This window comes from Cherax quadricarinatus, chromosome 42 (genome assembly GCF_038502225.1).
Source record: "Cherax quadricarinatus isolate ZL_2023a chromosome 42, ASM3850222v1, whole genome shotgun sequence".
NCBI lineage: Eukaryota > Metazoa > Arthropoda > Malacostraca > Decapoda > Parastacidae > Cherax > Cherax quadricarinatus.
The window spans coordinates 5,388,867-5,413,481 of record NC_091333.1 but is presented as its reverse complement, the minus strand read 5'-3'; the positions used below and the strand labels follow the sequence as shown (position 1 = coordinate 5,413,481).

At 41.2% G+C, this 24,615-nt stretch overlaps 1 protein-coding gene across 1 annotated transcript in view; it reads right to left on the bottom strand.

Annotated features, from left to right (window-relative positions):
• Window positions 1-9,689, bottom strand: part of LOC128695527 (uncharacterized) — a 77,348-nt gene extending 67,659 nt beyond the window's left edge. The window contains exon 1 of the mRNA XM_070093230.1: window positions 9,630-9,689. Within this exon, the coding sequence (XP_069949331.1) occupies window positions 9,630-9,681 (52 nt within the window). The 5' untranslated portion in view covers window positions 9,682-9,689. The remainder of the gene's footprint in view (window positions 1-9,629) is intronic.
• Between the last annotated feature and the right edge of the window lie 14,926 nt (window positions 9,690-24,615).

Genomic DNA, 24,615 nt, shown 5'->3' with positions numbered 1-24,615 from the left:
AATGAATGGTTGTCTAGGGCAATTGGTGTAAACTGCTGGCTAGACAGATACTGCAAGGAACCTGCAATCCCATTCATTGACAACTGGAACAACTTTTATGGCAAACATGATATGTATGCAAGGGATGGGGTACATCTCTCTGGGGCTGGGGTGGTAGCACTTGCAGACTCGATTGAGAAGGCCATTGGTGAAATGCTTATGATTTTAAACTGATAGAAGACAGAGGTATGGGTGTGTGTGGGAAACAAGCAGGTTGCAACACTAGGGTTCGAAACAGTAAATGTATAAAAGGCATTCAGCATGAAGTTATAAATAAAAACAATAGATCAGGTCAGCAAACAAAGGGGGACAGCAGAGGGCAGCAAGGGACTAGCTCCCTTAAGGTTTACTATACTAATAGCAGGAGTGTAAGAAATAAGATAGATGAGCTAAGATTAATTGCAAGTGCAGGAAACATATATATTATTGCTATAACAGAGACCTGGCTCAATCTGAAAGATAGAGAGATGCCCTCTGAATGTCACATACAAGGCTATAAATTATTCCACACTGACAGGGTCAACAGGAAAGGTGGTGGAGTAGCGATGTATGTCAGAGACAATTTAAATTGTTGTGTTAGACAAGATATAAAATTAGAAGCGTCAGCCACTGAATCTGTTTGGTTACAGCTTCTTGCGGGCCGAGAAAAACTAATTTTGGGTGAGATTTACAGGGCCCCAAATCTTGATAGGGAGTGCAGTAAACTTCTATGGGACGAAATTCGTAAGGCATCTACATACGAAAATGTTGTGCTAATGGGAGATTTCAACTATAGACAGATTGACTGGAGCAACTTGACAGGAAATTTAGAGTCAGGTGACTTTCTTGATACGACCCAGGAATGTTTTTTAAAACAGTTTGTGACAGAGCCAACTAGGGGAAATAACCTCCTTGACTTGGTTCTTGCCAGTAGGGAAACACTGATTAATAATCTTGAGGTTAATGATGAGCTTGGGGAAAGTGATCACAAATCACTCAGTTTTAATATATCATGGAATTCCCCTAATAATGGCAATCAAGTCTCCGTCCCTGACTTCCGCTTGGAGATTTCATAGGACTGAAAAATTACTTAGGTGGGCTGAACTGGAATGACCTGACTAAGGGCCAGGTAGGTGGTGATGGTTGCCGATATGACGCTTTCCAGGGCATAGTTCTAGCTGCTCAGTCAGATTATGTTCCAAATAGGGAAATCGGACTGCATAAGTGTCTCAATCTTCAACATGTCGGTTTTTCAAACCATTCATCACAACTGTCAGACACTGCAGCATCATGGGATCTTGTTACAAAGAATTCTTCAACACTTGTTCAACCTTTGGACGAAGACCTACTTCGACTAGTGGATGGTACCACTATGACCCCGCCTCCGCCTGCTTCACCTCACCTCACTACAGTATATAAGCCACGTCTACGGCCATATGCTGTACATTCTACAAGATTGATGGACTGAACACATCGACTCCAGGCTGAGGGACTGATTACCTCATACTCCTCCTCTCCTTACGCCTTCCTCTTTGTATTGGACTGATGAAGCCACTGTGTGGCGAAACGTTTCCTGAATAAAGATTCCCATATGCTGCATAAGTGTCTCAATCTTCAAACTTACTGACGTTCTTCAATAGAACATTTGAGGCAGTTGACAGTGATAAGGAATATGATATTGTTTATTTGGATTTTAGTAAAGCCTTCGACAGAGTACCTCACAAGAGACTCTTAAGAAAAGTGGCAGCTCATGGTATAGGAGGTAAAGTTCTAGCATGGATTGAGGCATGGCTTACCAATAGAAAGCAGAGAGTTACCATTAATGGAGTGAAATCTGAATGGGGATTAGTCACTAGTGGCGTTCCACAAGGATCAGTTTTAGGCCCTCTCTTGTTCATAATTTACATTAATGACCTTGATGAAGGGATTACTAGTGACATGAGTAAGTTTGCTGATGATACAAAGATAGGCCGTATAATTCACTCTGAGGAGGATATCAATGAACTCCAGGACGATTTGAACAAATTAATGTCTTGGTCTGAAAAATGGCAGATGAAGTTTAATGTGGATAAGTGTAAGGTACTTGCCCTTGGTAATGAAAATAACCCTCGAAGCTATAATCTAGGTGAAGTAGAGCTTGGTCACACAGAATGTGAAAAAGACTTGGGAGTCATGGTAAGCAGAAATCTGTAAAGTAAAAGGACACAAGTGCAACTAATGTGACATTTATTGTGGCAACGTTTCGCTCTCCAGGAGCTTTATCAAGCCATTACAAACAATATATGGACACAGAGGGTATATAAAGGCTCAGAGTGAGGTGAATACTAGTGAGGTACCATTTCGATGTTCACTAGTGGTAGTAGTAGTAGTAGTAGTAGTAGTGGTAGTGACAAAAGTAATACAATATGGTAGAGCAATTAATTCGTACATGAGTAAAAGTAATAGCTTTTATATCCTTTTACTCATGTACGAATTAATTGCTCTACCATATTGTATTACTTTTGTCACTACCACTACTACTACTACTACTACTACCACTAGTGAACATCGAAATGGTACCTCACTAGTATTCACCTCACTCTGAGCCTTTATATACCCTCTGTGTCCATGTATTGTCTGTAATGGCTTGATAAAGCTCCTGGAGAGCGAAACGTTGCCACAATAAATGTCACATTAGTTGCACTTGTGTCCTTTTACTTTACATATTGTCGGTAATTCTACCAACTTTATTACAAGCAGAAATCTAAAGCCAAGACAGCAGTGCCTTAGTGTGCGCAACAAGGCCAACAGATTACTTGGATTTATCTCAAGAAGTATAAGTAACAGAAGTCCAAAAGTTATTTTAGAACATAAGAATGTAGGAACACTGCAGAAGGCCTACTGGCCCATATGAGGCAGGTCCTTATCAAAACGACATCTACCTAAAGCTACTCAAGAAATAACTCCCGTACCCCTTAACACCAATCAAACCCAGCCCAGCCCACTCACATATTTGTCCAGTCTCTTCCCAAAGCTACCCAAGGTCCCAGCCTCCATCACCATCACGCTGCTCAGTTTTGGTCCCCTTACTACAGGATGGACATAGACTCATTAGAGAACATACAGAGAAGAATGACTAAAATGATTTACTGTGTAAGGAACCTCCCGTATGAAGATAGACTTAAAGCCTTAAATCTCCACTCTCTGGAGAGGCGTAGAATAAGGGGAGATATCATTGAAGTGTATAAGTGGATGACGGGCATAAACAAGGGAGACATTAATAAAGTACTGAGGGTGTCGAACCAGGTAAGAACCAGGAATAATGCATTTAAGTTGGATAAATTTAGATTTAGAAAGGACATAGGTAAGTACTGGTTTTCTAACAGAGTTGTAGATGCGTGGAACAGTCTTCCCAGTGGGGTGATAGAGGCTAGGACCTTGGGTAGCTTTAAGAAGAGACTGGACAAATATATGAGTGGGAGGGGCTGGGTTTGATTGGTGTTGGGGGGTGCTGGAGTTGTTTCTTGAGTAGCTCTAGGTAGTTGTCGTTTTGATAAGGACCTGCCTCGTATGGGCCAGTAGGCCTTCTGCAGTGTTCCTACATTCTTATGTTCTTATGTTCTTATTTAAATTCTTGGGTAGCTTTTAGAAGGGTGGTTTTTGGTAAGGCCCTGCCTTGTATAAGCCAGTAGGCTTTAAAGGAGTTAAATTTGAATGTGTTGGGCAAATATTTTTATGGGGTTTAGGTTTGAGAAAGACCTACCTAGTAGCCCTGCTACAGCATCTGAACGTACTAGGCAGGTCCTTCGCAATCCATCCAGCCCTTTCTTATGTTGTTAGGTAAATGGATACATTATTTAAGCAAATTCTTGGGTAGCTTTGGGAATATGTTGGATAAATAGATGGAGGAATGGAGGAATACTGCAGACCTGCTGCAGTATTCCTCCATTCTTATGTTATCAGGTGATGACAGGCCTATATAAAGGCAGCCGAGCTGACAGTGCTTCAGTATTCTGCCTGCTCTCCAGCCAAATGTGTCGTCTAGCCATTCGCGACAATATGGTCATTACTACTATTGTTACCTTTATATTGCTCCTTTTAACTTTTGGAGGACACACACTGCCTCTTGAGGCGCCAAGTGTGCCCAAAGGCACAAATCACGAGGACCTTCCAGGAAAATGGGTCTCCAGTTTGATGGAATCTTTGGATACTGGGCTTGAAGATCCAAGAAGCTCCCAGTTTCATACTTCTACAGCTTTTGGTTTCTTGGACCTTGAGAATGGAGAGGTGTCCAACTCTATCGCTTCCTTTGGTATCAGTCTCAACAACTATGAGAATCCAGAGGGCGTGACATTAGCCATGTCATCTACACCAAGCTCAGGACCTGTCGTTCACAATTTTTCGAAGGAAACGCCAACCGGATCTGTCTTCATCTCTTCGTTCGAGGAACAAACTCCTGAGACAAGCGTCCCGCACGTTCCCCATGTACGCTTCTCCATTTCAAAACACAGTCGTACAATGCATATTCATATGTTTGCCATTCCTGAAGGACCGTTAACAAGAGAAAATTTTCAAAGGTATAATCCGAGTATGCCTATTCAGTTATTACTTAAGAACGCCACGGGGACTCTGACTTGCTTCCATCACGTTAACTTCACCGCAGAAGTGGCAGTAAAGAATAGGACATACACGCTCATGATAGACGTGGACCCGACCAACACCAGAAGCCTCAACGACTCCGCCTTTCCCTTCTGCAAGTACTTAGTTAAGTTTGTCCCCACATCGCCCTCCAGCCCGTCACCTGGTGACTCCAGTGACTGCGACTCTTTCCCTGATGACTGTCAAGGATCGTTTGACAGAGAGAGAAGACAGGCGTCAGAAACTGTGTTGTACATTTATCAGAGTTTGACCATCATGATGTTTTCCGCCGTTGTTTCGCTCCTGATGTATTTTTAATGGCAATTTTGGTCCTTCAGAAATTGTATATATGATATATATAGTTTCAAAATGTGCCGTGATGTTTTTGTTCAGATTAACGATAAGTGTGATGTTTGTTATCACATTATGTATTTAAGCCTAAATAAAAATTTAATTCACAAATAGTTCTTTATTCTCTCCCTTCTCCCCACCGCATAGTTAAATATCTGGCGACAAGATGTGGACACTCACGATTCAAGGCACTTATAAAGGGACTCGTTCCGCCACGAGTGTCTTGATGAATTAGACACGTGTAACATATGGTTATCTTGTAGACCTTCCGCCATCCAGTGGCTTTATCAATACAATACATAGACATTATAGTAAAATATAAAGTAAATAATGGATGATGAGGAGCAGGTGATAAGTCTGCCCAGAGAAACTCTGGGACCTAAGGGTCCATTCTCCTTTGTATGGACTGATGAAGCCACTGTGTGGCGAGACGTTTCCTCATTAAAAATACTCAAATGCTGTACATGCGTCTAATTTATCAACCTAAGGGTATCATTATTTTCTCATGAAATGCTGAGAGTAGTGAAGTTGCAATAGATATTTTCTTATTTGCCAGAACCACATGAAGCAAATTGCTTCATCTAATATTTCCAGGAAGTCTTCAACCTCCAGATTTCGTCAAAATTCTCTAGTCACTTTGGCTGAAATTAATGTCTCTCATGGTGACTACATGGTAAACTTCTTCCAGAGGAAATTATAAGTTTATATTTCCGTCAAGAAATTACAAAAATCTGCGTCTGTCATGCTCTGGCACTTTGGAACTTTGTAATATTTGTGTTCTTCTATGAACAGATATTCTTGCATTTTGTGCATTTACATCAAAAATAATCTTGATGAATTTTTTTGTCTTGTATCTCTCCTGTTCATCTTCGTTTTTACGCCACTCTTGTTGTTGGAAATGCTCTCTAAACGAGCCTCTTTGCTAATCTTTGAATGTGGATCTTTTTCTACCTTGACAATTCGGGGGGGGAAGGATTGGGGGGCTTTATATTGGTGGATTTTTTCACTGGTGATTCAACCTCCTGCTGCTGCAGTATTATAAGCCACTTCACATTGATCAGCTGAGTACATCGACTCCAGACTGAGGGACTGATTACCTCAAACTTTCTTATATTCTTTTCTGTACTGGACAAAAGAAGCTTCTGGCTAATGTTGCACAAATGTTTCATTAGAACTCCCCTACCCTTCCTTGCATCAGACCTGATTGCATCCCATTTAACACTCCAGATCTGTCACTTCTCTCCCCACACCCTCATTGACAACCTCCGCAAACATGAAGTTATAGCCAGTGTCTATATCAATGAACTATTGTTTGTAAGCCAATCTCTTCCGCACTTTCTAATTTATCTTTTTTTCAACACCAGTTATAAACCAGAATAGACCCCCAAGTTCTGACTGTCCCTTTGATTCAACAAAACCTTTGACTCTTAAATTAAGAAGATGAATCCCACCCGTGCCATAATAATAAAAAAAATCATAATAATAATATAAGAAGTAGGATGGTAGAGAGCAACCATCCAGGGAGGTAATGGAGTGTGAAATGGAAGCATGTCAACATTTTTTGCACTCTGGCAGGATTGCTGATTTTTTTCTTCGTGTCTCATGAACACAAGGCAGAGGGCGATTCTTGCAAACTTCACTCATTATACACATCTTTATTTTCCTCTGTGATTCTTAATAGTTCTTAATCCTGTAATATTTCCCATTCTATGAGGCCTGGTCTGAGACCGGGCCGCGGAGAGGATAACTCCCAGAACCACCAACGGATAGCAGATCCTCGTTACACCAATACATAAAGGTGGTGACCCTACAGACTTAAACAACTATAGGCCAATATCTAACTTACCATTGCTATCCAAAATCTTTGAGAAACTCGTGCACAGGAGACTGTATTCATTTATAACGGCTCTAAACATACTCAACCCCTGCCAATTTGGATTCAGGAAAAATAAAAGCACTAATGATGCAATCATAAAAATGCTAGATCTGCTTTACACAGCATTGGAAAATAAGGAATATCCACTAGGAATTTTTATTGACCTAAGAAAAGCTTTTGACACAGTAGACCACGACATCCTACTCCACAAACTTGATCATTACGGTATAAGAGGCCATGCGCTTGCTTATTTCAAATCTTACATTACTAATAGGTATCAGTATGTCACCATTAAAGACACAGCATCAGCAACACGGCCACTTGATACTGGAGTTCCGCAGGGAAGTGTCCTTGGTCCCCTGCTCTTCCTCATGTACATCAATGACCTTCCAAACGTATCCCAACACCTGAAACCCATTCTCTTTGCTGACGACACGACTTATGTCATCTCTCACCCTAATCTTGCCACCCTCAACACCATTGTGAATGAGGAGCTGATTAAAATATCGACTTGGATGACAGCCAATAAACTTACGCTTAACACTGACAAAACCTACTATATTATGTTTGGTAGCAGAGCAGGAGATGCCCAAATTAACATTTAGATTGACAACACTCTAATTACCAGAAATAATGGGGGCAAATTCCTAGGCTTATACCTTGACAACAACCTGAATTTCAGCACCCATATCCAGCATATAACCAAAAAAAGTATCCAAAACGGTTGGGATCCTCTCCAAGATACGATACTACGTGCTGCAAAATGCCCTTCTCACACTATACCACTCACTTATTTATCCATACCTCACCTATGCTATTTGTGGTTGGGGATCAACTGCAGCAATACACCTAAAGCCAATAATAACCCAACAAAAAGCTGCAGTAAGAATAATCACTATATCCCATCCCTGGCAACACCCCCCCCCACTCTTCATAGACTTAAACTTACTCCCAGTTCAGTACATCCACACTTACTACTGTGCAATCTACATCTACAGGGCCTTAAACTCTAATATCAACCTTGACCTAAAACGCTTTCTTGATAGTTGTGACAGAACCCACAGGCATAACACCAGACACAAACATCTCTACGACATTCCCCGTGTCCGACTAAACCTTTACAAAAATTCAATGTATGTCAAAGGCCCTAAAATCTGGAATACCCTACCTGAGAACTCTAGAACTGCAGACACATTCATTACCTTCAAAACTACCATTAGAAAACATCTTATCTCCCTGATACACCCCGTCAACTAACTACACGAATACCACCTGGTGGTTCACACTTACACTCACTCACTCATTTGACCATAAACAGAAATATTAATCTCAATCTTAAAATAATGAATCCTGTGATACTCCAATACTGAAACTATGTACTGTGCCAAAACAAAAGCATTCACATTGCTAAACTCACAAACTAGTATTTAGTCACTTAGCCATAATACCAACTTACCTCATAATTTGTAATATTTTACAATTAAGAATAAAACTAAGTCTGCCCGAAATGCCTAGCCATGCTAAGCGTTCTAGTGGTACACTCTGTAATCACTATTTTACTACATGTAAACCGCACAATAACCAAATTTCTGTAAACTCAGCATTGTAATCCTTATAGACAATAAACTTTGAATTGAATTGAATTGAATATTGGGAATTCATTTCCACTTCCCCAGAGAGTTATTCGTTTCCCATCCTCCTCCATGGCACAATGTCAGAAATCTTTGTTTAAATTTATTTAGCGATTCTCCACTTCCAGCCTTCCTGTTAACGTTTCCTCTTGTGCTCAGGTAAATAAAAGGATTTTACCATTCCAACCTCTCATGGGAGGTTTCTTGTAGCCGGTGAGGGACTCCTGATGCCAGAGGAAGACCTGTGGATCCAACCTGATTGTCTCTCATTTCCCAAGGTGCTCCGTGACTCTTATGGATGTAACGCATCCCCATAGATATAATAATACCAAACAATATTGTTCATGAAAACAAAATCCTCCTCTCCAAGAACAGGTACTTCTCATCTTATATGTTAGCCCATGATAGGCGTTACATATCTTCATTAAAACCCAACCAGTTCTACCCAGATCTGCCGAACCAAACCAGATCCACTCAAATCTGTCGAACCACAAAACACTCGACCCAACCGAATCAAACCATGCGAAAAAAAATCCCTCTATACAGGATCGTATGAGACAGCCAGCCTTCCACGGGGCTAGGATACCTTCACGCTTACGAAGAGCTCCTGATCCAAGGAATTAAAGGTGCCTTCCTATTGAATGAAAACTGATTACTTCCAAAGCACTGTATAATCCTCGTGGCTTCAGCATTTCCCCATGAGTATAATAATAATTATAATAATAATAATAACGGGGCAGCCGAGCAAAATTTGCACTATAAAACGTAGAGCATATATAATTTGTAATATTTTACCAGTAAAAATAACCACTTACCATCATCACCTACTGCTTCGTGTAGAAATTTTACTGTACTGTATCTTATAACTAGGCTTAAATAAAACTACTAAGATCCCAATGGAAATAAGTCGCTTCGTCTGACGAATTGTGGGAGTTAAACACCTGGTCCCCTCAAGGAAGGTTCCTTGATGTTGGTGAGGGGCTCTTGATTTAGGGAATTGGATCTGTGCTCCAGTTCCCCGAATTAAGCCTGAATGCCTTCCACATCCCCCCCCCTGGATAACAAAATCTGTATATAAAACAATTAACAGGTACGTAATGGGGAGGAAATCATAGGTGATATGGGGGTCTACAGACCGAGGAAGGTGAGCAGGAAGAGGTGATGGCGAGGCAGCGTCCACCACGACATCTGGAGTGTTTCTGAATGTTAAATTCCTTAGTGTGTGAAGCTTGTGGTTGCTTCACCCCGACCCTGCCTCCTCAACCCTGCCTCCTCGACCCTGCCTCCCCGACCCTGCCTCCCCGACCCTACCTCCCCGACCCTGCCTCCTCGACCCTGCCTCCTCAACCCTGCCTCCTCAACCCTGCCTCCTCAACCCTACCTCCCCAACATTAGCTCCCCGACCCCTGACTTCGTTCTAAATAACTCATAAGCACTGAAACTGGTTTAAATTCAACTATACTTTGCTAATATATAAGCAGATATCAATAATTCAAGATCACATATAACTACACTGTGATGATGGTTTTTGTGACAGTTCATGTCATCATAAATAAGTTATTACGACTGTAAGCAGATGTTAACATGTAAATATTTCAGAATGAGTAAAAGGTGTAAAATAAAGATTTTAAATTGTCACTTAGTGACAATTATTGGGCTGCAGAAAACAATATGAAGTTCAACGATGAGAAATTTCAATTACTCAGATATAGTAAACACGAGGAAATTAAATCTTCATCAGAGTACAAAACAAATTCTGGCCACAAAATAGAGCGAAATACCAACGTCAAAGACCTGGGAGTGATCATGTCGGAGGATCTCACCTTCAAGGACCATAACATTGTATCAATCGCATCTGCTAGAAAAATGACAGGATGGATAATGAGAACCTTCAAAACTAGGGAGGCCAAGCCCATGATTACACTCTTCAGGTCACTTGTTCTATCTAGGCTGGAATATTGCTGCACACTAACAGCACCTTTCAAGGCAGGTGAAATTGCTGACCTAGAAAATGTACAGAGAACCTTCACGGCGCGCATAACGGAGATAAAACACCTCAATTACTGGGAGCGCTTGAGGTTCCTAAACCTGTATTCCCTGGAACGCAGGCGGGAGAGATACATGATTATATACACCTGGAAAATCCTAGAGGGACTAGTACCGAACTTGCACACGAAAATCACTCACTACGAAAGCAAAAGACTTGGCAGACGATGCAACATCCCCCCAATGAAAAGCAGGGGTGTCACTAGCACGTTAAGAGACCATACAATAAGTGTCAGGGGCCCGAGACTGTTCAACTGCCTCCCAGCATACATAAGGGGGATTACCAACAGACCCCTGGCAGTCTTCAAGCTGGCACTGGACAAGCACCTAAAGTCGGTTCCTGACCAGCCGGGCTGTGGCTCGTACGTTGGTTTGCGTGCAGCCAGCAGCAACAGCCTGGTTGATCAGGCTCTGATCCACCAGGAGGCCTGGTCACAGACCGGGCCGCGGGGGCGTTGACCCCCGGAACTCTCTCCAGGTAGTCCCGTCCGGAGTGTCAGTCCCGTCCCAAGTGTCAGTCCCAACCTGAGTGTCAGTCCCAACCTGAGTGTCACTTAGTCCCGCCCCGAGTGTCACTTAGTCCCGCCCCGAGTGTCATTCAGGTATACTGTACATCCACCTTGTTTGTTCTTAAACTTGCAAATTAACTTTTCTAATTATCACTTTGCCTGTCCTCGTAAATCTCTGCAGTACTGTAGCCCGTGCTCATTATTGCCAAGACAATGCCAGTGCAATACAGAATGAGGATTATTATAATAATTATTATTATTATTATTATTATTATTATTATTATTATTATTATTATTATTCATTAGGAAGCCCTGATTCCCGTAGGGGTCATACAGTGCCTGGAGAATGGGAGGTAATTAGCTTAGTCTAAGGAAAAAGAAGCGTAGTTTCATTTCCTTGCATCAAGAGCCCTTCACCAGCATCAAGGCACCCCTTCCCTTCCAATTAACTCAAGATGGGTAGGAGGAAGAGGAGGAGAATGAAGCAAGGGAAAGCGAACTGTTGTTGACACTACAAGAGCCTGTCTGAACGTTCCAGTAATTCCTGTTTACTGAACCTTACACCGTGTCTCAGTGTATATATATATATACACAGAGTGGTATGCAACTCTCAGCGCGGGATGTATTCATTGAGAGGTATGTTTCTCTCAGCGTATATAGAATTGTGTTGAATTTAAAATATTCTCGTCTAGTGGCGACAAGATTACCGCACAACCTTAATGACCTTAGTGTAATAGATAGGATGTAAATTAATAACCCTAGTGTTGTGGTTATCCTGTTAATTAATGACCTCTAGTCGATAGGCTGTAAATTAATGACCTTAGTGTAGTAGATATACTGTTAATGACCCCTAGTGTAGTCGATAGATTGTAAATTGATGACCCCTAGTACAGAGACTAAATTAATGACCCTTAGTATAGTCAATAGGCTGTAAATTAATGACCCCTATAGTCGACAGGCTGTAAATTAATTACCCGTTGTGTAGTCGATATGGTTTAAACATTCACTTAACCATCTCTAGGTGAGTTTATTAAGTACATATTATTGTGTGTGTGTGTGTGTGTGTGTGTGTGTGTGTGTGTGTGTGTGTGTGTGTGTGTGTGTGTGTGTGTGTGTGTGTGTGTGTGTGTGTGTGTATACCTGAAATCCCGAGAGCCTTGAGGGTGCCCTGGGCAACGAGCAACACTGTGTTGGTAAATAAATGATGCGGTTGAGGACGCTTCTGGTGGTGACGGCTGCTCACTCTCGCCCTGTGGAAATTTATTGAAATTGAATTGAAGGAGACGGTCGGCGGGTCATCAATAATGGTTGCTACACCGCCACCATGATTCTCACACTGTGAGAGTGAAGATAGTGGCTAGTGGTTTCTTTCATGACGATTGTGAGAAATTGGGATGTGAGCTTTCTATTCTGACCTCGGTCACAAAGGTGCGACGAAAATGGTTTTATAATCTTCTTAGGAATATTAGTTCTATAGTGAATTATTGTTATTGTTTTCAACCTTTGAAGCTTGAACTGTTATGGGGGGCCCCTTCGTAACCCCAATGTGGACAAGTCGCCTCTAGGGCCCCTCCGGGATTAGGGGCCCCTGAAGCTTAAGCTTCACTAGTTTCATTGCAGATCCGTCCCTGCATAAAGAGTCATGAGCGCTTGGGGGAGGGGGGAATTAGTCATTCAAGTTCGATCCAACGAAAGGGATGTCAAGTCCCATTCCTTGGATCAACATATCACCGGCTTCAAGGAACCTTCATTGAGGAGCTCCACAGTGAAAAATAAATTTAGTTATAACAGTAAGCAAAAACGAATGTTGTCTTCCTTTATTAACAAACTGTTGCTCAAAGTCGCCTCTCTACTTGTCCTATTAAATAGTTCTTTGAGCCTTGTAACTTTATTATTTGACGGTTTTTCTCTACGCCAGTTTCCATGTGCCAGTAGGCGAGAAATGCATCTACAAGGACCCCAATAGAAATAAGTCACTGACTTTTTTTTTTGAGGGGGGTTATCCTAGATTATTTACACATATTTTACTAGATGTGACAATTTACTAATGTACCTAAATAAACTTACTCGGCAATATTGCTGGGTAGATACACTCACGTCTCCCTTGTTGAAGTTCATTGGTTCAGTGTAAACATGGCTCGTGCAACCCAATCTCCATTTCATTTTGACAGAAGCAGGATAACACAGATCACCGGGTTCAGCATGAGTAAGCAAGTGAGTGCCATGACCTGCCAACTGCTGTTCTATTTCACATTGTGTCCTTAGGTACCAGTGGCGATGCCAGGACTTTGGTAGCAATGGGGTGGAGAGGGTACTTAAACCGGGATTGCAATCCGGGAGAGACTTAACAAACCATGAGATAGTGAAAAAGTAACAAATCGTTTTTAAAAACACGTTTTTCCAAGTATGTATGTAAAATTTGCATGTGGGACTGGTTTTAATCCGCTTGTTCCCCGTGGCTGCTCCGTTGTTAAGCAGCGTTATCTTACTGTGCTCCCAGCTGTAACGTCGCACCGCTGAACGGATTATCTTGTAAAGAAAACTCATGTCAGGTGACATTTTTTCCTTTTTTTTTTTTTTTATTCGCCGGTATTCTCCCGGCCCGGGTCTTTTCCAAGTAGTGGTGACCCGGCCTTGGCTCCCTATCTGGGGAGTGTCTCGAGACTTAAGTCTCCCATGGGAGGAGGTACAAGTACCTCCTCATCTTTGGGACCAAGTGTCCCCAGGCCTAGCCACACCCGGTCCCTAGACACCATCAACACTCTAAAAGACCAAGTCACCCTACTTACTACCAACATTACAGAGGAAAGATCAAGAGTGGACCAACAACTTGCCAATGTCATAACCAACTTCCAAGACCATAATGACCAACAGCAGCTATCTGACGCTGTTGTAGTTAACAGCAAACATCTCCCACCCACAGTCACCCAAGAGACCTGCATGGAGACCACCCTACAGTTTATCAAGGACCACCTTCGCCTTAACATACGTAGTGATGACCTAAAGGATTGCAAACTGATGGGCTACCAAGCAGGTAAAAAAACAGTGCTGTTAAAATTCCAAACTAGCCTACAAAGAAACAACCTACTAAAAACATCTATTTCTATGAAAACTGATGTTTACGTCAATGAGTGCCTTACCAAAACAAGACAAAACCTTCTTTATCGGCTAAGAAAATTGCGCTATGCCCAAAAAATCCACCAGTGCTTTGTGAGGGATGGAAAAATAGCAGTTAGGAAACAGCCCACTGGGAAGAGATACTTCATCTCCACAGAACATGACCTTAAAACATTCCTAAGTGAGGCTGGACTAACAGAATCAGAGTAAAGTGCAGATAATACCCATAGTCCACCGTTAGTGTTATATTGTCATAAATTTGTGCCCCCCTAAAATTCTAATACCCCAACTACTTTTGATTGTTATTGTTGTATTCAACGACCATTCTACCTCATAGTCTTAATTGTGTTTAATATCTACAGAATCTATCTCCTTTTTTACAACTTACCACATCACTGTTCCATCTTATTTTATTATAAACTAGCCATAACTTGTCTTCAATAATTCTACCTCACTTTAAAAAATACTCAATTGCCCAATTTTATTCTAAATCCCTATTATTGCCCAATTTTACTTTAAACTATATTGATCAAACTTATTGTAAACTTCTTTTATTGACCATTTTTATTCCATACTTTTTTAACCTAGTATTTTCAACTACAACTTTTATATTATCCTGTCTACCATCTTACTAGCATATTATAACCAAGTCATTGCCATTTTTATTTTTATCATTTTTTTATTATTCTTTTGCTACCTTAATTTGTGAATTTTATCCTGTCAATTTAAATCTAATTATACTCTAATTCTTGTAAACAACTTATATAAGACCTTAGTGCAATTACAATTGAGAGTCTTGTGCCTTTATTATATTATTAGATTAATCACAGTTTTACTCTAGCTCATTCTAGCTCAATACATAGTCAATACCAAATTCACTATACTAGACCATAGTGCAATTACTAGTGAGAGACTGGTGCTATTTGTAATTTGTATTTTTATATTATTAGACTAAACCTAGTTGTATTAAAGCTCTTTCTAGCTCAATACATAGTCAATACCAAATTCACTATATTAGACCATAGTGCAATTACTAGTGAGAGACTGGTGCTATTTTTAATTTGTATTTTTATATTATTAGATTAAACCTATTGTACTATAGCTCATTCTAGCTCAAAACATAGACTCCACAAAAGTCATTATTAGACCTTAGTGCAATTACAAGTGAGAGTCTTGTTCTATTTTTAATTTGTATTTTTATATTACTAGTTTATACCTAATTGTACTTTAGTTCATTCCAGCACAACACATAGACAACATCAACTTTATTATGTGTAGTAGTGACTATACCCTACATGACCAAAATACTCTAGCTATATACTTGTCCAAACTTCCTACCACTACAGATATCAGTAGTAGAACTCAACACACAACTCAGGATATAAATAACCATAATTTAAACCTAGAAGATGATTGATCACGTTGACCCTGATCTAAACCTCCATAATCTGACACCCAATCAAAACCTATTGGAAAGTAACTGCCTTTATTACACAGCATCACAAGCCACCACTATCCTAAACAATGCTAAAAGTCTATCAGTACTTAACTACAACATCAGGTCCTTAAGCAAACACTATGATGACCTCCTAGCACTCCTTGAATCACTAAAGACACCCTTCTCCTGCATTATTCTTACTGAGACCTGGCTTAAGCAGGACACAATAGATATCTACCCTCTACCAGGATACACAGCAATTCACAACTGCAGACCAAACCAAGTTGGGGGTGGTATTGCAATCTATTACTCTAACCAATTATCTTGTCTTAGCACCACTTGCTTTAGTGATGAATATGGGGAATACATTTTTGCTAATTTTACTGTAAAAAACCTTAAGACGCCTATAACAATCGGTGCCATTTACCGGATACCTCACACAAACATCCCAAATTTCAGTGAGAAATTAAAGTCACTAATAACAAACAGACAAATGAATAAGCACCACCTTCTCTTAGCTGGAGACTTCAACATCAACCTTGGCTTACTAGATGATCAGCCTGTAACTGATTTCATCAACAATATGAACACCACACTTCTCATACCAACAATAACTAAACCAACCAGGCTCACTGAGACAAGTGCAACCATAATAGACCACATATGGACCAATATACTAGCCCCCCTTAAATCAGGGATAATCACAGATAGCACTACAGACCACTACCCTACCTTCCTCCTGACAAACATTAGTAAACCACCACTTGAATACAACAAAGTCTCATTTAGACTCCATGACGAGGCCTCAGTAAGGAAGTTCACAGCTGACCTAGAGACTGTTGATTGGCCTACAGAATTCTCCAAGGCCAATGGTATTGATGACTGGACAGACATTTTTCTTAACAAATTACTTAGACTATACAACAAACATTGTCCTATAAAAACAAAACAGATCACAAACAAACGGCTTGGTTGCCCATGGCTAACCAGCACCATTCTGAAATCCATTGACAAGAAACACCAATATGAAAAGCAATATAGACAGGGCTTAATACACAAAGATATTCTTAAACACTATTCATCAGCTCTCACCAAAGTAATAAAGAAAGCCAAACAACTATACTACTCCAGCAGATTCACAGACACTAGAGGAGATATAAAAAAGACCTGGAAAACACTCTCTCAGATTCTAGGGACCCACAAACTGAGAAAAACCAAGAATATTGTCCTAACTAAACCTAATGAAACATCACTACATCCCACTGACACAGCTAACAAGATAAACGACTTCTTCTCAACCATAGGATCTAATCTCGCCAGTAAAATCCCACATACCAATGCCCATGCCGGGGACTACCTAGATGGGAATTTCCCTAATTCCTTCTATCTTGCACCAACTGAGCCCACGGAAGTCACTGAGATTATAAAGTCACTTAAAAATAACTCGGGGAATCTGTCTCATGTCCCACCATTACTGTACAAGCGAGCGGCCCATGTCCTTTCGCATGCTATTTCATTACTTTTTAACAAGTCACTAGAGACTAGCACCTTCCCGAAACTACTCAAGATGACAAGGGTTACACCAGTACATAAAGGTGGTGACCCTACAGACTTAAACAACTATAGGCCAATATCTAACTTACCATTGCTATCCAAAATCTTTGAGAAACTCGTGCACAGGAGACTGTATTCATTTATAACAGCTCAAAACATACTCAACCCCTGCCAATCTGGATTCAGGAAAAATAAAAGCACTAATGATGCAATCATAAAAATGCTAGATCTGCTTTACACAGCATTGGAAAATAAGGAATATCCACTAGGAATTTTTATTGACCTAAAAAAAGCTTTTGACACAGTAGACCACGACATCCTACTCCACAAACTTGATCATTACGGTATAAGAGGCCATGCGCTTGCTTATTTCAAATCTTACATTACTAATAGGTATCAGTACGTCACCATTAAAGACACAGCATCAGCAACACGGCCACTTGATACTGGAGTTCTGCAGGGAAGTGTCCTTGGTCCCCTGCTCTTCCTCATATACATCAATGACCTTCCAAACGTATCCCAACACCTGAAACCCATTCTCTTTGCTTATGACACGACTTATGTCATCTCTCACCCTAATCTTGCCACCCTCAACACCATTGTGAATGAGGAGCTGATTAAAATATCGACTTGGATGACAGCCAATAAACTTACGCTTAACACTGACAAAACCTACTATATTATGTTTGGTAGCAGAGCAGGAGATGCACAAATTAACATTAAGATTGACAACACTCTAATTACCAGAAATAATGGGGGCAAATTCCTAGGCTTATACCTTGACAACAACCTGAATTTCAGCACCCATATCCAGCATATAACCAAAAAAGTATCCAAAACGGTTGGGATCCTCTCCAAGATATGATACTACGTGCCGCAAAATGCCCTTCTCACACTATACCACTCACTTATTTATCCATACCTCACCTATGCTATTTGTGCTTGGGGATCAACTGCAGCAACACACCTAAAGCCAGTAATAACCCAACAAAAAGCTGCAGTAAGAATAATCACTAAATCCCATCCCTGGCAACACCCCCCCCCACTCTTCATAGACCTAAACTTACTCCCAGTTCAGTACATCCACACTTACTACTGTGCAATCTACATCTACAGTGCCTTAAACTCCAATATCAACATTGACCTAAAACGCTTTCTTGATAGTTGTGACAGAACCCACAGGCATAACACCAGACACAAACATCTCTACGACATTCCCCGTGTCCGACTAAACCTTTACAAAAATTCAATGTATGTCAAAGGCCCTAAAATCTGGAATACCCTACCTGAGAACTCTAGAACTGCAGACACATTCATCACCTTCAAAACTACCATTAGAAAACATCTTATCTCCCTGATACACCCCGTCAACTAACTACACGAATACCACCTGGTGGTTCACACTTACACTCACTCACTCATTTGACCATAAACAGAAATATTAATCTCAATCTTAAAATAATGAATCCTGTGATACTCCAATACTGAAACTATGTACTGTGCCAAAACAAAAGCATTCACATTGCTAAACTCACAAACTAGTATTTAGTCACTTAGCCATAATACCAACTTACCTCATAATTTGTAATATTTTACAATTAAGAATAAAACTAAGTCTGCCCGAAATGCCTAGCCATGCTAAGCGTTCTAGTGGTACACTCTGTAATCACAATTTTACTACATGTAAACCACACAATAACCAAATTTCTGTAAACTCAGCATTGTAATCCTTATAGACAATAAACTTTGAATTTGAATTTGAATTCCCCGCCCTCACGGGGCTCGTAGGGAGAAGCTAGGCCTCTGGTCTGCCATCTACCCCGCCTCAAAGGGGCTCGTGGGGATGGCAGTCTTATGAGCTGCAGATGGTAGCAAGCTCAGGCCTCTCTTTATTTTTTTCCTGATGCATGGAAGAGCAACATAAAACAGTATGAGGAGTGGCCAGACGTATCATCCCGGAGGAAGAGTGTCACAACTACAGGTAATACTGGCCAAAATAACAAGTCAAACCAGTGTTAGAATTCTGGAGCGTAGCAAGCAATATTTACCAAAAAAAAAAAAAATTGTCCCCATGTATAAAATTCTACTCAAGGTTGAGAATACTGGATGTTACTTTTCCTTTAGATTTGGCCTAAGAGAAGTTTTTTTTTTTAATTTCCTTTATGGCTCTTAGGTCTTCCTGCAATTCTTGTCTCCTGTAAGATTCCTTCAGCTTAAGTTCGATATTTGCTATTTCATTGACCGATGAGTCAAAGGGATGTTAGGAAACATTTCTTCAGTCATAGAGTTGTGGAATACCCTAGAAAGTGGAATACCCTAGAAAGTGACGTAGTGGAGGCAGGAACCATACATAGTTTTAAGACGAGGTTTGATAATGCTCTTGGAGCAGGGAGAAAGAGAACCTAGTAGCGATCAGTGAAGAGGCGGGGCCAGGAGCTATGACTCGACTCCTGCAACCACAAATAGGTGAGTACACACACAGTCAGAGTGAAATAAATGAGGTGGTTGGCACTGCCTGGGAACGATACTGGATGTCCTGAAGACCCATCTGAGAGAGGAGACTAAGGGAAAATTCGATTCCCTTCAGAGAGAAACTGTAACAGTTAAGAATGAATGGAGGGAGAAAAGTCACAGAACAGTTAAACAGGACAACTGTGGCAGAGGAAAGGGCCCTAAAGCTGGAAGAGGAAATGGAGCAATAGAGATGCTTTGGAAACAGTTCATTTCCTTCAGGGAGAAAAGGTTGGCAAGTAACAAAGCCAGGAAAGAGGTTGCAGAATAGGTGAATATGGCTAATTTAGCAGAAGACAGACCTAAACCTGGAAGAGGGAGCAGGGGAGCATCAGAGGGAGATCAGGAGGGGGGCAGTAACGGTGAAGGAAGGAGAGGGACCCAGGGGTTTGAAAAGAGCAGTAAAGTCATTGGCAATGATGCTCTCTGAAGATAGGGAGGCTAAAGTGTTGAGAGAGGCAGCAAGGGAAGTGATAAAAACAGACAGAGAAATCTGAAAGGAGAGCTAATGGGAGGAAGCCAGAAGGAAGTTATTAATGATCCTTAGACTCTAGGGGGCTGAAGGTGACCCAGATGGTAGGAGATGAGAAGCGGGAGTTTATATCATTCATGGAGAACACAAGAGAGGAAGTGATAGAGCAGTTGGCGAATTTTCAGAGAATCAAAAAGTTCTTCCGTGGCGAACAGTGCCCGATCAAATTTATAACCTTCTGGTCCCATATAGCTCGAGACAGGATATTACGACAGAAAACGCTCGTAAAGACTTCGCAACGCTATAGTCGTGTCTATCGAGATTAAGACACAACAATGACAGAGAGAAAATAGCTAAGGGAATATATAAAAATCTGTCGAGAGCAGAGAAGAGCACCTGGCCAGGTGCGAATACTCTAACTCAGGAGACTCCTCCACGTGCATCCTCGACCATTTTCCAAACTGAACCAACTCTGTGTCAGTCCCACACACCATCATTAACGCTGACACCCACCCTTCACATTTTTCCCTGCACCGTCCCCATCTCAATTCTCTTCCCTCCTCTATTAGGGAGGACCACAGCAACACCAGCCATTACTCCCCCTCTCCTATTTGATGAGCATCATGAAGAGGGGGTAGACAAACCAGTGCATGGTAAGGAAGAGTAGTATCAGAATGTGGTACACTAATGTAGGTGGTTTTTCTAACAAGTGATCAGTTGAAGCAAAGAACATCTGAGGTCACACCACACATAATAGCTATGACTGAGATAAAATTGAGACGCCAGACTTGGGAAGAGTAACTAGCGGGGTTCCACAAGGATAGATTGGTATTAGGAGCAGTACTGCTTCTGGTTCATCTGAATGACATACCAAATGGTATTGATTCAGATATATCCGTTGTCTGATGTAAAACTAATGAGCACGAAAGCAGACGAAGAACTAAAAAGGTTCCGAAGGGATTTAGACAAATTACAAGAATGGTTAGATAAGTGGTTGCTTGAATTTAACCCCAGCAAAAGCAAGATTATAAATATTGGGGAAGGAGTAAGAAGATCGGAAACGGGGTATAGACTAGAGGGACAAAGGTTGCAGATATCACTCATAAAGAAAGTCCTATAACGCCAGAGGCTCACATCAGCCTCGTTGTGCTCCGGGTTTTCTTGTGTTTTCGTGGTCGCTCTTGCTTGCTAGAACTTTGATTTGTGTCATCGATGAGAAATTTCAATTACTCAGATATGGTAAACATGAGGAAATTAAATCTTCATCAGAGTACAAAACAAATTCTGGCCACAAAATAGAGCGAAACACCAACGTCAAAGACCTGGGAGTGATCATGTCGGAGGATCTCACCTTCAAGGACCATAACATTGTATCAATCGCATCTGCTAGAAAAATGACAGGATGGATAATGAGAACCTTCAAAACTAGGGAGGCCAAGCCCATGATGACACTCTTCAGGTCACTTGTTCTATCTAGGCTGGAATATTGCTGCACACTAACAGCACCTTTCAAGGCAGGTGAAATTGCCGACCTAGAAAATGTACAGAGAACTTTCACGGCGCGCATAACGGAGATAAAACACCTCAATTACTGGGAGCGCTTGAGGTTCCTAAACCTGTATTCCCTGGAACGCAGGCGGGAGAGATACATGATTATATACACCTGGAAAATCCTAGAGGGACTAGTACCGAACTTGCACACGAAAATCACTCACTACGAAAGCAAAAGACTTGGCAGACGATGCACCATCCCCCCAATGAAAAGCAGGGGTGTCACTAGCACGTTAAGAGACCATACAATAAGTGTCAGGGGCTCGAGACTGTTCAACTGCCTCCCAGCATACATAAGGGGGATTACCAACAGACCCCTGGCAGTCTTCAAGCTGGCACTGGACAAGCACCTAAAGTCGGTTCCTGATCAGCCGGGCTGTGGCTCGTACGTTGGTTTGCGTGCAGCCAGCAGTAACAGCCTGGTTGATCAGGCTCTGATCCACCAGGAGGCCTGGTCACAGACCGGGCCGCGGGGGCGTTGACCCCTGGAACTCTCTCCAGGTAAACTCCAGTCAATACTCGTCTGGCAAATCAAAGAGTGGACTTCAGGAATCTTAACAAAAAGTCATTCCTGATCCTTTATACAAACCGGAGAGGCTAACAAAACTGAGCCTAACGACACTGAAGGACAGAAGAACCAGAAGGACATGATAATAACATACAAAACACTCGGGGGAATTGAAAATGTAGACAGGAATAGAGTGAGAGGGAAGAAACGGGAACTCGGGGACACAGCTGGAAGTTAGTCAGATTTGAGCCTCAAGGATGGTAGGAAATATTACTTCAGTTCAATTCAATTCAATTCAAAGTTTATTCTCTATAAAGATTACAATGTTGAATTTACAGAATTTGATTGTTGTGTGGTTTACATGTAGTTAAATAATGATTACAGAGTGTACCACTAGAACGCCTAGCATGGCTAGGCATTTCGGCCAGACTTAGTTTAATTCTTTATTTTAAAATATTACAAATTATGAGGTAAGTTGGTATTATGGCTAAGTGACTAAATACTAGTTTGTGAGTTTAGCAATGTGAATGCTTTTGTTTTGGCACAGTACATAGTTTCAGTATTGGAGTATCATAGGATTCATTATTTTAAGATTGAGATTAATATTTCTGTTTATGGTCAAATGGGTGAGTGAAAGTGTGAACCACCAGGTGGTATTCGTGTAGTTAGCTGATGGGGTTTATCAGGGAGATAAGATGTTTTCTAATGGTAGTTTTGAAGGTGATGAATGTGTCTGCAGTTCTAGAGTTCTCAAGTAGGGTGTTCCAGATTTTAGGGCCTTTGACATACATTGAATTTTTGTAAAGGTTTAGTCGGACATGGGGAATGTCGTAGAGATGTTTGTGTCTGGTGTTATGCCTGTGGGTTCTGTCACAACTATCAAGAAAGCGTTTTAGGTCAAGGTTGATATTGGAGTTTAAGGTCCTGTAGATGTAGATTGCACAGTAGTAAGTGTGGATGTACTGAACAGGGAGTAAGTTTAGATCTATGAAGAGTGGGGGGGGTGTTGCCAGGGATGGGATTTAGTGATTATTCTTACTGCAGCTTTTTGTTGGGTTATACTTGGCTTTAGGTGTGTTGCTGCAGTTGATCCCCAAGCACAAATAGCATAGGTGAGGTATGGATAAATAAGTGAGTGGTATAGTGTGAGAAGGGCATTTTGCGGCACGTAGTGTCGTATCTTGGAGAGGATCCCAACTGTTTTGGATACTTTTTTGGTTATGTGTTGGATATGGGTGCTGAAATTCAGGTTGTTGTCAAGGTATAGGCCTAGGAATTTGCCCTCATTATGTCTGGTAATTAGAGTGTTGTCGATCTTAATGTTAATTTGTGCATCTCCTGCTCTGCTACCAAACATAATATAGTAGGTTTTGTCAGTGTTAAGCGTAAGTTTATTGGCTGTCATCCAAGTCGATATTTTGATCAGCTCCTCGTTAACAATGGTGTTGAGGGTGGCAAGATTAGGGTGAGAGATGACATAAGTCGTGTCGTCAGCAAAGAGAATGGGTTTCAGGTGTTGGGATACGTTTGGAAGATCATTGATGTATATGAGGAAGAGCAGGGGACCAAGGACACTTCCCTGCGGAACTCCAGTATCAAGTGGCCGTGTTGTTGATGCTGTGTCTTTAATGGTAACATACTGATACCTATTAGTAAGGTAAGATTTGAAATAAGCAAGCGTATGGCCTCTTATACCGTAATGGTCAAGTTTGTGGAGTAGGATGTCGTGGTCTACTGTGTCAAAAGCTTTTCTTAGGTCAATAAAAATTCCTAGTGGATATTCTTTATTTTCCAATGTTGTGTAAAGCAGATCTAGCATTTTTATGATTGCATCATTAGTGCTTTTATTTTTCCTAAATCCAAATTGGCAGGGGTTGAGTATGTTTTGTGCTGTTATAAATGAATATAGTCTCCTGTGCACGAGTTTCTCAAAGATTTTGGATAGCAATAGTAAGTTTGATATTGGCCTATAGTTGTTTAAGTCTGTAGGGTCACCACCTTTATGTGAAGTGGAATTATCCTGGAGAGGCAATAGTAGAGGCAGGCTCTATACGTAGTTTTAAGACCAGGCACGATATAGACGAGGTTGAAAGGGAGTGAATCTAAAGTGTGGCAAGAGGCGGGGCCAGGATCTGTGAATCTACCCCAGCAACCACAGTCAGGTGACACTCTCTCTCTCTCTCTCTCTCTCTCTCTCTCTCTCTCTCTCTCTCTCTCTCTCTCTCTCTCTCTCTCTCTCTCTCTCTCTCTCTCTCTCTCTCTCTCTCAAATTTCATGTTGTGTAAACATGAGGTTTAATGATGTCACTCAGATCTCCGTAAAAAGGATGAGGCATTCAGGTTCTCAGAGCCGCCTGACGCCCTCGAGAGCACAGATGATGCAGATTATATTCGTATTTACCCGAGAGTTAGTAACT